The sequence below is a fragment of the Mastigoproctus giganteus genome, chromosome 3, assembly GCF_048544385.1.
Source record: "Mastigoproctus giganteus isolate SK-2022 chromosome 3, ASM4854438v1, whole genome shotgun sequence".
Lineage (NCBI taxonomy): Eukaryota > Metazoa > Arthropoda > Arachnida > Uropygi > Thelyphonidae > Mastigoproctus > Mastigoproctus giganteus.
In genome coordinates, this window is record NC_143577.1 from 235,333,707 (window position 1) to 235,348,745 (window position 15,039).

General features: G+C 35.2%; 1 protein-coding gene across 3 annotated transcripts in view; it reads right to left on the minus strand.

Moving 5' to 3' along the window:
* Positions 1–15,039, minus strand: part of LOC150088897 (uncharacterized) — a 599,507-nt gene that overhangs the window by 254,558 nt on the left and 329,910 nt on the right. For all 3 annotated transcript variants that reach the window (XM_090369705.1, XM_090369706.1, XM_090369707.1), the window contains 4 exons: positions 12,607–13,563; positions 11,894–11,956; positions 3,066–3,167; positions 474–587 (listed from right to left, as the gene is read on the minus strand). In XM_090369705.1, coding sequence (XP_090225831.1) covers positions 474–587; positions 3,066–3,167; positions 11,894–11,956; positions 12,607–13,563 — 1,236 coding nt within the window. The remainder of the gene's footprint in view (positions 1–473; positions 588–3,065; positions 3,168–11,893; positions 11,957–12,606; positions 13,564–15,039) is intronic.

Here is a 15,039-nt window from a genome sequence, read left to right on the forward strand (position 1 = left end):
TATTGAAACAAAAAAATTTATGATATACTCAGAAATAAATATTTCTGAGTATAAATTCTCAGAAATATTTATCAGACTTCAAAATTATACTGAAATGCTGAAGTAAGTTTCATAAAATATCAATATTTTGATATTTTATAACAAACTGATTTATTGATATATTATTGATTTATCATGAATTATTTATATTTCATGATTTGATGTTTTAAAAAACTCGTTCTTCTTGTTCTTCAGTTTTTTTAGATTAAGCTTTAAAATAAACATTTAACTTTCATTAAAACTTTTATATATAGTCTAATATTACTTAAAATAAGTAATGTTAGACTATATATAGCTTTACTTAAAATAAGCTAAGCTTAAAAAATAAATAACTTTTTTCTTATGGTCCAATGTAATATTTAAATATGTTATAATTAAACAAAAATAGAACTAAAGTTTTCTTAGCTCAAATGACAGTAGAATTACATACTTACATCCTGTATAGCCATCACCAATGTCCCCATCCCTGCAATGGCAGTAAAAGCTACCTGGTGTATTAACACAAGCTGCTGTTGGATGGCATGGACTTGACTGACATTCATCAATATCTGTTAAAGCAAAAGGAATTTTTAAGTTTCAAATAATTAAATTACTAACAGAGAAGATATTAAATAACATAAGAAAAACTATTTTGTATTTGAACACTTGACATCATGTGACAACACTTGATATCAGAGTGGATGAGCACGAGTGCAGTAGCACATGCTTTTTGAGTGAACTGGGGTTCAAGCCCATGACTGCTAAATACAATTAACATTTGTATCGATTGATTTATTGTAAACTCCACTAACCTGGTGGTCATACCAGAGTATAAACACGGACATAAACAAAAACTTATCTTTCTTATGTCCGTCCACTTCTGACTAAATGGAATTTTCTGAAATTTGGTATTTGAAATCCTTAAAAATCTATAATAGTTCACTATCATGAAAACCTAATGAAATCACACATGAAACATAGCATGGGTTTGTTAAAGGGAAACCACATCAATCTAATCTGATAAGCTTTTATGAGGACGTCAAAAATAAACTGGATGCAAAGAATAATTTTTACGTAGCATATTTAGACTTAAATAAAGCTTTTAATAAAAGCATTTTGGATAAAAGTTTGGTTAAGCGATTAAATGATAGGACTGATTATAAATGGCTACTCATCAGGATCTTCAGCGAAGTGCCACATACCTGCTGCCCACTATGTTAATTTTCCATAGTATTTTCCACATTGATTTCACCTTTGTTTTTGCTTGATTCATATAGCTGAGAAATTAATGTGAAATAGTTGGCAATTCGTTTTTTTTAGATAACAAGGTCATTGTTACGGAAGATATTTGTTCTTATTATCAAAAACAGTGTCAGAATGAAAAATTACATTTTTTTAAGTGTGTTATTTTCAACTATTTCTTGCTTTTGGTCAGTATACAATAAAAGTCAATATACTGACTTGTGGTCACTATACATAAAATCAATCACATGTCTGCATGTGTTAATTTTATATTGTGTACTGGATTTCTTTATGGTGCACTCACAAGAAGTTAATATTAATACTATATTTGTACAATCAGCTAAGCTTGTATTTTTTAAGGGCACTGCTAACATGCTCTGCAACAGTAAACTATAAAACTAACAAAGAAAAAGGTTGCAAAAATAACATCTGAACTTGATTACACGCTTCTGAAGTCCAATTCCTCCATGACAATGTAGACTTCCCTTTGAACCCAAACCTCTCCAAACAATAATATTTGGAGAGAGGTCTGGGTTCAAATCTCATTTTCAACTGAGGCCTTAGAGTGATAAAGAATAAATATGCCAAGTGAAATGGAATACTATAACCAAATAACTGACACAAAGAAACCAGCCAATCTGAAAACTAATGGAATCATCATGAACTTCAAAGCTAATATCAAAAATTGATCTGACAAAGACCAAATACAGAATAATAAAATTCATTCATTAACCAAATTAAAAAAAAAAATGCCACTGCTAACACTACCCAACGTTATTTTACCCCACTTTGTTTACTTGCTTGCTATTTGAAAAATATAACCATTTGAAAAAATTACTATTATTTGAAAAAAATAACCACAACTTTTTGTCAAACAATTTTAGTCTCATGTATAATTTTTAAAATTTTGGTGCACCTTTCAAAACTCACTACAGATGCCTGTAGTGAGTTTTGAAAGGTGTGTTACATTTTTAATGGATTCCATGGAATTATTTTTATTCTGTACTTATTCAGTTTTTGTTGGTTTAGGAAGTTAACATAGAGTTAATAATATACACAATACTAGTCTTCAGAAGTGGCTTAGTTCAATTCAAAAGTTTTATTTTACAATGCTTTTCAATTTATATACTTTTATAGCTTACTGCAGTGGCATCACATTAATGGCATTCCCTGAAACATGGTGTTCTGATGGTATGAAAGCATGAAACTTTCAACACCTAGAACACATGTTCAAGATTCCTAAACACCGGTTTTACTTCTGTCAAATTATTACAAAAAAAAGCTTTATTCTATAATTTCGGAAATTCTCTTTGATCTTCTGAAACTGAAACTCAAACCCATCACAAATTTGATCTGTGAGCTATACTTCTGATATTTTAAATAACTCATCAAAACAATAATAAATGGCCTTTACAGTTATTTTTCATATTATTTTATGAAATATTTTATTTCTTATTATGTTTTATTTTAGTGTAATTTATCATTTATAAAATGGAAAGACATCACATCTTAGCATTTATTATTAAATTACAAGTCCAGAAGTTTAGCAGGAATAATTAGAAAATAATAATAAAATAAGAATAATATTTTAGCTTCGGAAGTTTGTAAAAAAGCCAAAGGCTTTTTTTTTAACTTCATCAGACTATGTTATTAAAAATTTCCATTTATGATAGACTTGTAAATAAATAAGTTGATATACATAATGATGCATGCAGTCTAATCAGTGGATTTTATATGATTTTGCTAAAAACATTTTTTTTCCCCAAACAATGTGCTCTATAACAGGAATAGAAATTTGTTCTTACCTGCACATCCAGAAGGTGTTGAAGTGTAGCCTGGTTTACATGTGCACCTTATATTTGAACACACTTCATTTAATCTGCAATCACCATCTGCTCTACAACCAACTGAAAAATTAAATAATTTAATCAATTTCATAAGAAGAAAGAAATAAAAAAAATCATCAAAATATATATATATATATATATATATACAAGGAGGTGCTGATAAATTCTCAGCCTAACCCACTTCCAATTTTTTTTTTTTTTTTTTTGACAACTGGGTGTCAAATTATGAAAGAGCACAACTTCCTGTGACAAACAGCCCATTTGCCTCAAAAAACCTTCATATCCATTTTTATTATTTACAGGTTGAAGAAAGGATGTCAACCAAAAATGTCACTTTCCACAAAACTGAAGGTAGAGCAGTTATGAAATACCTGTTTCTAAAGGGGAAAACGCCAAAGGAAATTCATGCTGATATGTTGGTGACATTAGGAGAAGTTTCTGTGCTATTCAACCATAAAAAAAAAAGGTGTGTTGAAAAATTTAAACTGTTTTTTTTTTAACACTGAGGATGCAGAGAAGACAAGAACACCACATTCTAAGACAGTGACTGAAAATGATGTCAATCATACCATAATACTGTCTGATAGACGAATTGCTGATATATGAATAGCTGAGACTCTAGACGTGTAGCGAATGCGTTTGATATGTTTTTCATGATATTTTGGACATGTGGAAGCTTTCTGCCAAATGGGCCACCAAATGTCTGAATGCTGATCGAAAAGTGACATCATATCCTGTCTTCAACTACCATTCTTCACCATTTGGGAATGTATGGGATTGTGGAGCTAAAACACTTCCTTATTCCTTCAATTGATTTCTCCCAGAATACTACTTGTTCTCCAAAATAAAATAATGAAAAATGAAAAACCAACATAATAAGCATATTATGAAAGAACTCATGATAATTTTGTGTCAGATTATTGATCAAAGTCTTGGCAATAGTGAATGTCCACATGGCACCATCTGCTGGTATTATTTGGAAACAGTCAATGCAATCTGTAATCTGAGTTTTGAATATGCAGAATTTAAAAAAAAAAAAAAAAAAAAAAAAGATTATCACAGAACGCTGGCTCAGCATGGTGAAGGATATGTGACTCAATGGCAAGTCTACAAGTGGATGAATAAGTTTAGATGAATGTGTTGACTGGGTCAAGTATATTATGTCATGACGTCAGAAGTCAGAGAAGCAGTTGTTATGACAACTGAAGTCAGAATGCTTCTCTGACTTCAGTTGTTTGTTTGATTTATTGGTGCAACAACTACTAAGGCCATAATGCACCTATTACAGTCTTAGTTGGTACAAGTTAGATTTACTAAACAGGTTGATTCAAATAAGACAGTATTTGTTTATCATCTTTAGGAAAGTGAAAAGATCATTGATGTCTTGTCAGTCTCCCAGAATCTGCAGAAATGTTTTGATTAGAGAAATATAGATGAGAAGAGAAAACTATTTGCTCTTCTCTTACATATAATGGGCATTCAATAACAAGAATGTTTGCCTGTGAATTGGGTTTGACAGTTGCTGCATAGTGGAAGGTCATCCCGTGTGAGCAGGTAGCTATGAGTTGGTGAGCAAGCCCAGTCTGCAATCTAGCAAGTGTGACTTCTTCCTTCCTATTCCCTCTTAGGCTTGCCAGTTTGTGATCATTCTTAATCTAGAACAATTTATGCTTTTTATGCCTGCCAAATGGATAGCCATTTTTTCCTACTGGTAGATTGTATGGTAATCAATGGATGTCTGATGGTATGAGACTGGCATTGTAGACAGCAAAATCTGCTTGTTCATTTCCTGTAATTCCAGCATACCCACATATTCAACAGAATATTATTTTTCACTTATTTGTATGAAGCTGCACTAACTTTATTCAAATTTGTTGTAGCAAGGGATGACTGGAAGGAAGTTTACACTGAAGAGCAGATACAGTGCTTAAGGAATCAAAATAGTATACATTTCTGCAGAGTAAGTGCTGCCTCCAGAGGGAGCTGCTGAAACATTGTAATGTTTGATAGAACTACAGTTGCACCAACTTTGCTACAGCTGCATGGATTTGCTTAACATTGAAATTTGGAAGTGCATACTTTTCTCATTGTTGGAAATGGTTATCAACATGTGCCAAGGGAATTTGCCATGGCATTTGTCAGATGACAAGTTCATCTGACAAGAAGTGAGGTTAAAAATCAACAGTTGGCAATCCTAGCACATTATAATTTTTTTTTTTTTTTGTTAGTGTAGCATTAGAGAGACATACAATAAGATAAGCACTAAAAAGTTATCAATGGCAGCATTAACCTTCACACACTCAAGAAAAAAAAACTCCCTTACTGAGTGGTGAAATTTGGACCTGCAGGTACCCATATTGGCTACATATAATATGAAATAGACTATATACATTTCTTTACATAGGATATATTGTATTTTAATATAAAATGTATTATGAATTTTAATATAAACTGTATTATGTATTTTAATATAAAATGTATTATGAATTTTAATATCAACTGTATTATGTATTTTAATATTTTAATGTAGAGTATATCAATTATAGTTCACAGCATATTTGTGTGGCATTCCATGTATCCCAAATTTCATAACATTGAATTTTAATATTTGTTTATCAAACATATAAGTTATTGTCTAATTTATAGATGCCATAACTTTGAAATTTTTCTGATCAATCTTTATTATCTAAGGGAGATCTATAATACACAGCATGGCCCAACCACAAATTTATGGGCTCAGGTAGCATTGTAACTAGGTATTCTTATGCCCAGGGCAAAATATTAAATATGCATTACCTTATGCAATTACAGAATGTCCCTAGATATATTTTTCTATAGTTTGTTATGCCCTTGACTTCACTGCACCTGGAACAAGTGCCCTGTTTGTTCTGCCCTTGTAAGAGCACTAGGATCAGGTGCAAATCCATGTTCAAGGTGATTTTTCAAAGACTGTTTGTTATTAAGATTTTGTTTCCAAGGGAAGAGTACCCCCCTCCATGTAAACTGTCCTTTCCCCCCCTCTCATGCCTGGGCCCTGACTATAGATGCTGAAACAGGCAAATATTCCCATTTAATTGAGACCATTTCCTGGGGAGGAAATCCACACAGGTAGTGCCTCATATAAATTCACCCTACAAGGTACCATTGAATAGTTTCTTTAATGACCTCATCTTTTTTTTTTTTTTTTTTTTAATGGTGCACATAAAACTAGAAAGAACTCTTAATTTTAATTCCTTATATGTTTGTACATTGCATAAACATATATAAATTGTACCTTGTTGGCTTTTTTCAAAGTTTTCCTGACTTTCAGTTCATACCTGAACAATAGTTTATACAGGGTGTCTCAAAAATACACGGCATAATTTCAGGAATGAGTTCCTCATATGTAGACAATAAAAATATTTTATATCAACATAGTTCCGCAAAATGCTTGGTTCCCGAGTTATTAACCGAAATGTCTTATCTCCCGCAGGCCATTTAAAGTCATTGGTGTATTCGACTCCAGTAGCTGATGTGGAAACTCTCCGCAATCGAATTGTGGCAGGTTGTGAGACAATACAAAACATGCCAGGAATTTGGTATCGTCTTCGCAAGTCCATGAGACGTCGATGTGAGGCCTGTATTCAGGCAGAAGGTAGACACTTTGAACAATTACTATAAAGTGATGTGAACAGTTAAGTGTCATAGACAGACCTTCAAAACTCAGAAACCAAGCATTTTTGGAACTATGTTGATATAAAATATTTTTATTGTCTACATATGAGGAACTCATTCCTAAAGTTATGCTGCATTTTTGAGACACCCTGTATATATAAATATTGATTAATAAAAGGAAATAATAGTAGTAGAGGAAAATGATTCAAAAAAAAGCAAACTTATATAGCATCAGGCAAAAAAAAAAAAAAAACACGTTACACACTTCGCCCATCCATATGCTAGGTGAATTTGTCTCGTTCTTCCTTGAATTTATTCAAGCCATTCACTTCCACAACAGATGGAAGCCTTATCCAACAATCAACCACTCGCAAGCTGAAGGAAAACTTCTGCACATATATCCTGCAATCTTCCTTCCTCAACTTAAATTTATGCCCCCTCATGTGGGTAGCCTCAGCAAGAGGAAGAATGCTATTCACATTCAGCTTACTCAATCAATTCAAGGCCTTGAATACCTCAATCAGATCACCTTGCAGGTGCCTAGTTGCCAAATGCTGCAATTTGCAGAACTGAAACCTTTTTAAGTAAGAGCACCCTTCTGTCCCCTTCACCAATCTGGTTTCCCTTCTCTGCACCTGTTCCAACAGATTTACATGATTCTAAAGTGAGAACTCCAGACCTGTATACAATACTCTAGTTGTAGCCTAATCATTGCCTTGTACAAAGGAATAATCACCTCCTTATCCCTACTAGCAAAGTTTCTGTATATCATTGAAAAACCCCAAGGGCTGTCCTGGCAGCTTTTCTACACTGCTCAGGGAATTTCATATGACTGCACAATAAGTTACCCCAGGTCTTTTTCATTTTCCACTACCCTGAGTGTAGTACCACAGAGTTGGTATGTTACTCTGGGGTTACTGCTACCCATGTGCAGTACTTTGCATTTGTCAATGTTAAACTTCAGTTGCCAATTCTCAGCCCATTTGATCTAGGAACTTTTCTAGATCCTGTTGCAGTAGCATACCATCACTGCTGCTATTAACCACCCTGCCAAACTTTGTATCATTTGCAAACTTGGACAATAAGCCAAATATGCCTTCATTGATATCATTGATAAATACAGAAAAAAACAATGGTCCCAACAGTGAACCCTCAGGGACTCCACTAATAACATTAGTCCACAAAGAGCAATGTCTATTGGTTAGCATTCTCTATCTTCTCCAACTCAACCATCCCTTTATCCATAGCAATCACTTGCCCTTAATGCCATACAGCTCCATTCTGTAACGCTATCTTTTATGTGCACAGTATCAAAAGCCTTCCTGAAATCCAAGTATATGATATCAAAATAATTTTTTGCATCCAATTCCTTGGTTACTGCTTCATAGTAACCTATCAGATTGGTTAGACAAGACCACCCTTTAACAAATCCAAGCTGTGACTGCAATATAATTGCATTCCTGTTCAGATGGTTCTGCATTACTTCTTTAACCAACAACTCCATAATTTTCCCTGGAACAGATTTTAAGCTAAGAGGTCTATACTTATTCATGTCACCTTTTTATCCCCCTTTATGAATTAGGGATACATTTGCACATCTTCAATTCATAGGGACCTCCCCTGAATCCAAGAATGCTTTCATAATTATGGCTAAGAGTTTGCTCACCTCCTTTGCTGCCTCCTTAATATGATTGGATAGATCCCATCCATCCCAGGTACCTTTTTTTATGTTCAGCTTCAATAATTTCTCTTCCACTTTCCTTTTAGTTATAACAAAGTCATTTAGTTCCTCGTTGGAGTTTAATAAACTTCTGGCATCCCTTCTCCTAAAAAATTTCTCATGTGTGAATATGCACAATATGTATTCAAATTGTCAGAAACCTGAGCAGGATAATCAACTGTTAACCCATTGACATAAAGTGGAACAATGTGATTCAACACCTTCCTTCTACTGTTACTATAAGCACAGAAGTCTTTTACAGCTTTTCTGGGCATTCTTCACCAGAGACCTCTCATAATCTGCCTTAGCTTGCCTAACCTCCTTTGTGACTTGATTACAGACTAATTTATACCTACCATACGCTTCTGTATCACCTGATAATTTATATGCATCCAATGCACTTTTCTTCTCCACCACGTGTCTCAATTGTGTATCTGACATCCATTTAGGTGTTAGCCTTGAACAGTATTTCTTAATCGGTATAAAAAGCCTAGTAGCTTCTTTGATTACTTCCCTGAATGCTTCCCATTTAGAATTTGGTGTTGGTAACATCATGCAGTTAGTCCCACTTCCCACTGCATAGAATTTAAAAACTGTCTGAGACCACTGTAGTCACCCTGATGAAAGCAAAAGCTTTTCCCGTTACCCTTGACAGTAGTTACATCTTTAATAAATTCCACATTAGTATGCTGTGATCTCTGCCACCCAGTGAGTCTTTTACCTGCAGATTTTTAATGCATGTACAATCACTGCTGATAACCAGATCAAGAGTATTGCCTCCTATTGTTGCCCCTCTATGCTTTCTTGCATCACATGCCGCCACTACTACTACTACTACTAACATGCTATTGTAGAAAACAGTCATCCAAGAAATCTACAAAAGTCGTGCTAGTGTGTGAGTGACCAATCCACAAATTCCAGTCAACATCTGGAAAGTTAAAATCTTCCATTATAAGACATTCTGATTTTCTGGTCCACTATATTTGTCTGTTTGGTATACTCATCACAGTCAACAGACCTATAACACACTCCTACTCTCAATTTTGTTTTCCCAGTGCTTATATCGCTGACCGGGCTAGCCAGGTGGGTAAAGTGTCTGCCTGGCAACCCAAAGGTCGCGGGTTCGAATCCCGACTAGGGCTTGGATCAGAGTAAAATGCAAAACCTTTGGGAGGTGCATTATGGCCACAGAAGCCAATGCGCCAACTAAAAAAAAATATATATATATATATATAATAATAATAAATAAATAGTGCTTATATCACATCAAACTCGCTGAACATTGCACTGGTCACTCATGTTGACTGGATGCACTGCCTTAGATTTAATATGCTTCTTAACTAAAAACATAACCCCTTCACCCATCCTGTCCTTCCTGTATACATTGTACTCCCTATATCCAAATTCAGTATAACTTACATCTGAGTGACACAATATTTCCGCTATCCCTACAACACCTGCATTTGATGACTTAATCAGTACTTCAGATTCATCAAATTTATTTATAATGCTCCTAGCATTATAAATAAATGTACATGCAAGTATACACACATGTTCTTACTCTTAGTTACCCTTACATAGCCCACATATTCACTGGTTCCATGATGACCCACAGCAGGGCCTAAAATCCCAAACACTTTGCTTTCCAGGCTGCTGCATTTTCCAATAGAAGCAGTGCAAGAATCACCTTCACCTCTGCCTGTGGCTTTAGTTAATCTATTAGTCTGTGTGACCGCCCCCCACCAAAACTGGTTAGCAGTTTTCTGTCCTACCTATCACTGCCTCGATAGCATCAGCAAATATTCTTGCATCCCTTCTATTTAAGTGTATCCTATCCCTGTAAAAACAGTCTCTCCTGTAAATAAGCACAGCCCACGCTGAGAAAACTTCTATCCCATGAGCCATGCACAATCTCTTCGGGGCCAACTTGATTGCCAAGGTTCTTATCATATATTCCCTCCTATCATGTGGGCAAAATTACACTTTCAAATTTAACTCTAACTTGTAATTTTTTTCTGAACATTGCCCTGTACTTGTAAATAAGTCCTCATATCTGCTACTCTAAATATCATTAGCATCAATGTGTGCACAATATCACCTTTTGTATCCTTAAAAGATGATAGCTGCTCTACATCACATCATCATCATCAAGTTTTGCCCCTGGCAGGCATACCCTGGTCCTATTCCACCTATCCTTTTTGCAGAATATATTTCCTGTTTCCCTGATAACAGACTCGTTGAAAATAGCTACGTCCTGTGGGACTAGTGCATACTGCCTTGCGGGGGGTTGCTGCTGTTGCTTGACGTGCAATTGGAAATTCTAGCATTGAGATGGACAGCTGATTTTGTTTATTTTAACACTTTAAAGAAACCACAGAGGAGGAGGTCAAATATCCTTGCTGACCTAATTTTCATCTAAAATATGTTAGTTTAGAAATCAATAGTGGGGGAGTGATTATGTCATGAAATGAGTAGTAGCTAAAGGAATTTTGATGGTTAATGGGAAGGTTAATTACACTACATGAAGGGAGAATGTACTTGTAGCCTTCAGGTTGTTTTTAAACTCTGTTAACTGGAGCCGTTACTATATGTTATTTGATACTAATGTGTTATGGAAGTATTTACATGCAAGTGTATATGCACATGTTCTTACTCTTAGTTACCCTTACACAGCCCATATATGTTATTTGATACTAATGTGTTATGGAAGTATTTACATGCAAGTGTATATGCACATGTTCAAGTGTATATGCACATGTGTATATGCACTGGTTCCATGATGACCCACAGTAGGGCCTGAAATCCCCAATGTCTTGCTTTCCAGGCTGCTGCATTTTCTAATAGAAGCAGTGCAAGAATCACCTTCACCTCTGCCTGTGGCTCTAGTTAATCTATTAGTCTGTATGTCCCCCCCCCACCAGCTAGCTAGCAGTTTTCCATCCCACCTACCACTGCCTTGATAGCATAAGCAAATATTCTTGTACCCCTTCTATTTAAGTGTATCCCATCTCTGTAAAAACAGTCTCTCCTGTTAACAAGCACAGACCACACCGAGAAAAATTCTACCCCCATGAACCTTGCACATTCTCTCCAGGGCTGATTAATTGACAAGGCTCTCTCAATGTATACTCTCTTCTATCGTGTCTGGGCAGAATTGCACACTTTCAAATTCAATCCTAACTCGCAACTTTTTTCCAATTGCACTGTACTCCTACTCTTAATATCATTGGTGTCAATGTGCACAACAATGTCACCTTTGTTTTTGTGCCCCGAAAAGATGATATCTGCTCTATAATGCCATCTGCTTTTGCCCCTGGCATATAATGAAGTCAACCATTTTTTACAGTTACAAATGGACAATAGTGCCATATAATGATTAAATCTTAAAATGAATAAAACTAAAATTTCTTACCTTGACAATGCTGATTAATACAAACTTCTCTTGGAGGACAATTGCTGTCAGTAGAGCAAATGACTATTAGAAAAAAAAATACTTTTTAACACTTTGTTTTCAGTTTCCACAAAATTTTAACTCACATTAAAATTATTTTAGTGCAAAAAAAGTTATGTTAGTAAAGATTAAAATAATTTTAATCTTTACCAGCATAACTCTTCAATTAAGTGTTATATTTAAAAACAACACAGATAAACAGAATAAATAGTTACAAATATTATTATCAAAGTTTTGGTATTTCAAATTTTTACATTTTCAATTTTTAAAATCCTGCCATTTCTTTTGAAGTTGAAAGTTTAGTTTATTGAAATACATAATTATTAAAAATGCAATAGTTTTCTCTTGTTAAGCTCTATATTAATTTTCTAAACATTACAGATAAAATAATAAAAATGACTTTAACCGAAAAAAATAATTCTTAATCTATGCAATTAGACTGGAATTAGAAGAGGTACTCAAGATTCTTGAAATCAAGAGAAACAGCCCAAGTGGCAAACCTATCTGCTAAGATAGGCTGGAATCAAACTGCAGGAAGAAGAAATTAATAAATAATACCTACAACTATAATCAACTTTATCGAAAATTACAGTAGTTTCAGAATATTTATCTTTAATAGGACAAAATCTAAAAATCTAAGCCTAATTATAAATCCATAAAAAAGCGATAATTACCCATGCATGCACCATTGACACATACTTCTCCTTCAATGCAATCAACACATGGTGCCCTACATCTTTCTCCCATACATGTGAGACCATGAGGACAACTGAGTGTTGGAGAACAGTCCCGAATAAGTCTCTTGCATCCAAGAATTGGAGTTGGTGCTCCCTCAAAGCCAGGGGGACATTCACAGTGTGCTTCATGATTTTTTACTACACATAATGCATTGGAGCCACAGACACCTTTAATGGCACATGGATTCTGACATCTGTTTTGAATACAAGCTTCAGCTAAAGGGCAGTCTTCATTATCACGACAGCCAACATGGCAATAACCACTAGGAACACAAGCTTCTTTTGCAGGACAACCTGTGTGAGCATAGCAAGGTAAGACACACCTGTTATTGAGACATTTTTCTCCAATTGCACATTCAGTATCCAACGTACAGAATAGTCTGCACTGTCCATCAACACATGCTTGGCTATCACTACATTCAGCAGCATTATGACAAATCACAGAGATTCGTAAGCATCCAACTTCAGGTTGAGGATTGGCACGGAATCCAGGTGGGCAAATACAATGAGACTGGTGTCCAGCAACTTGACATATAGCATTGGCGCCACAACTAACATAATCACAAGGATTTTTGCACATTGGTTCTCCACCAGTATCAACAAGACAAGTAGCATCAGAACGACAATCATTGTCACCATTGGGACATGAGTTAGGATGACGACAGCCTTCTTTGTTTGGATCTCCAATGTAATTATCAGGACACTGGCAAATATAACTACCTGGAGTATCAATACACCTAGCAGTATGATGACATGGGTGTGTTTCACAGTAACGAATTTCTTTGCAACCTTCATGATATGGATCTCCAGTAAATCCCTGACGGCATTGGCATACCACATGGTGATGCTCAACTAGGCAGATGGCATGTACACCACATCCGCCAATACATGGATCTGAAAATAATGAACAAGGTCTATAATTTCTTCACTAAACAGTTAATGCACCTATCACAAAATGGTATACTGCTAAAAAATATATTTTTTTAAATCAAAAAGTGTTATGGTACGTTTAAAGATCATTTTGCAAAGTACTCATTTTTGAAAATAAAAATATTTCTTTGCAAAAGCGAATTAATTCATAGTAGCTACCTGAAGGACATTTTAGAAAAGTAAGGTGAGAAATTACCTTATATAAAATTGGTATTAACAGAGCATAAAAAATTACACATAAAATCACGTGTGTGTGTGTGTATCATTAAATCATGGAGACAATAGGAACTTTGACCTGATCACAGGAACTTATGCAGCAGGAGAATTAAAATCAGATGAGAGGAGCTCATTTCTACTAGCAGCAGCAGCAGCATGCAAAAAGCTCAGGAGATGGTTCTGCACAGGTGTATAGCAATTGATAAACCACTCATGTGTGAGCAAAACAGATAAATCTGTATGCAGTGGCACCAGGAATGGTAGTAAATTTCATGATGGAAACCAAAGTTCTTATTGCTTAAAAAGACATTGAAACTGCATAAAATTTGGTTTTTTTTTTTTTTTTTTTTTTTTTAGGAGCATTAGCAACTAAGGCCATACTGCTCCGGGGATATGTGGTGGTCATTCCCTGACCTTTCTGCATCCTCCGTGTTTGGTGGTCATGGGCTCGAACCCCGGTCTAATCAAGAAGTGTGTGTTACGCACTGCTGCTCCGGCCCATCTGGCTACGGAGGCGCCACTGCATAAAGTAATGGATCCTGAATGCATTCTACCCTCTGGAAGCCACTGTTGGTAGTGATGGTGGTTGTATCCTTATGTAGTCACTGTTTTTATGGTATGCCACAATCCACTCATCAGAATGATGAGTCTGTCATTTGGAACTACCTGTATCTGAACATTCTCATAGGCTGGGTTCATCCCATAATGCTGACATTGTACCAACCCTGTAGTGGACTGTTCCAAGACGATGGCAAGCATTACTCTAGAGAACTTAGTATGACTTCTTTGATTTTCATATATGCAAATATGAAAATTTGCATATAGCCCAAATCTCCATGAGTCTAATAAAGTGGCTAGGCAGTATACATATTAGACACTGTGTATATGAGGTACACTGGTGTGCAAATCTTAAGGACCAACACTATTTCTAAAGGCTACAACCACAAAATCAAACAAACATTGCAAAACAGCCTGTGGCGATTTGCATAACTGTGGCCGTTCAGTAGAAAGCTGGTGCATATGTAAAAATTTGAATCGTGATGAGAGGGCACACATAAACAGATAAAAGCAGCAGTTCAGCAGTTGTGTAAATTACTGAATGGTGAGCATGATTGTTACAGACATTCGATTGGTTTCGTACAGTGCTACATACAACGAAATGGCCAGTAGACAACATCTGGATGACTTTACCCGGGGTTGAATAATTGGGAAGCTCAAGAAAGG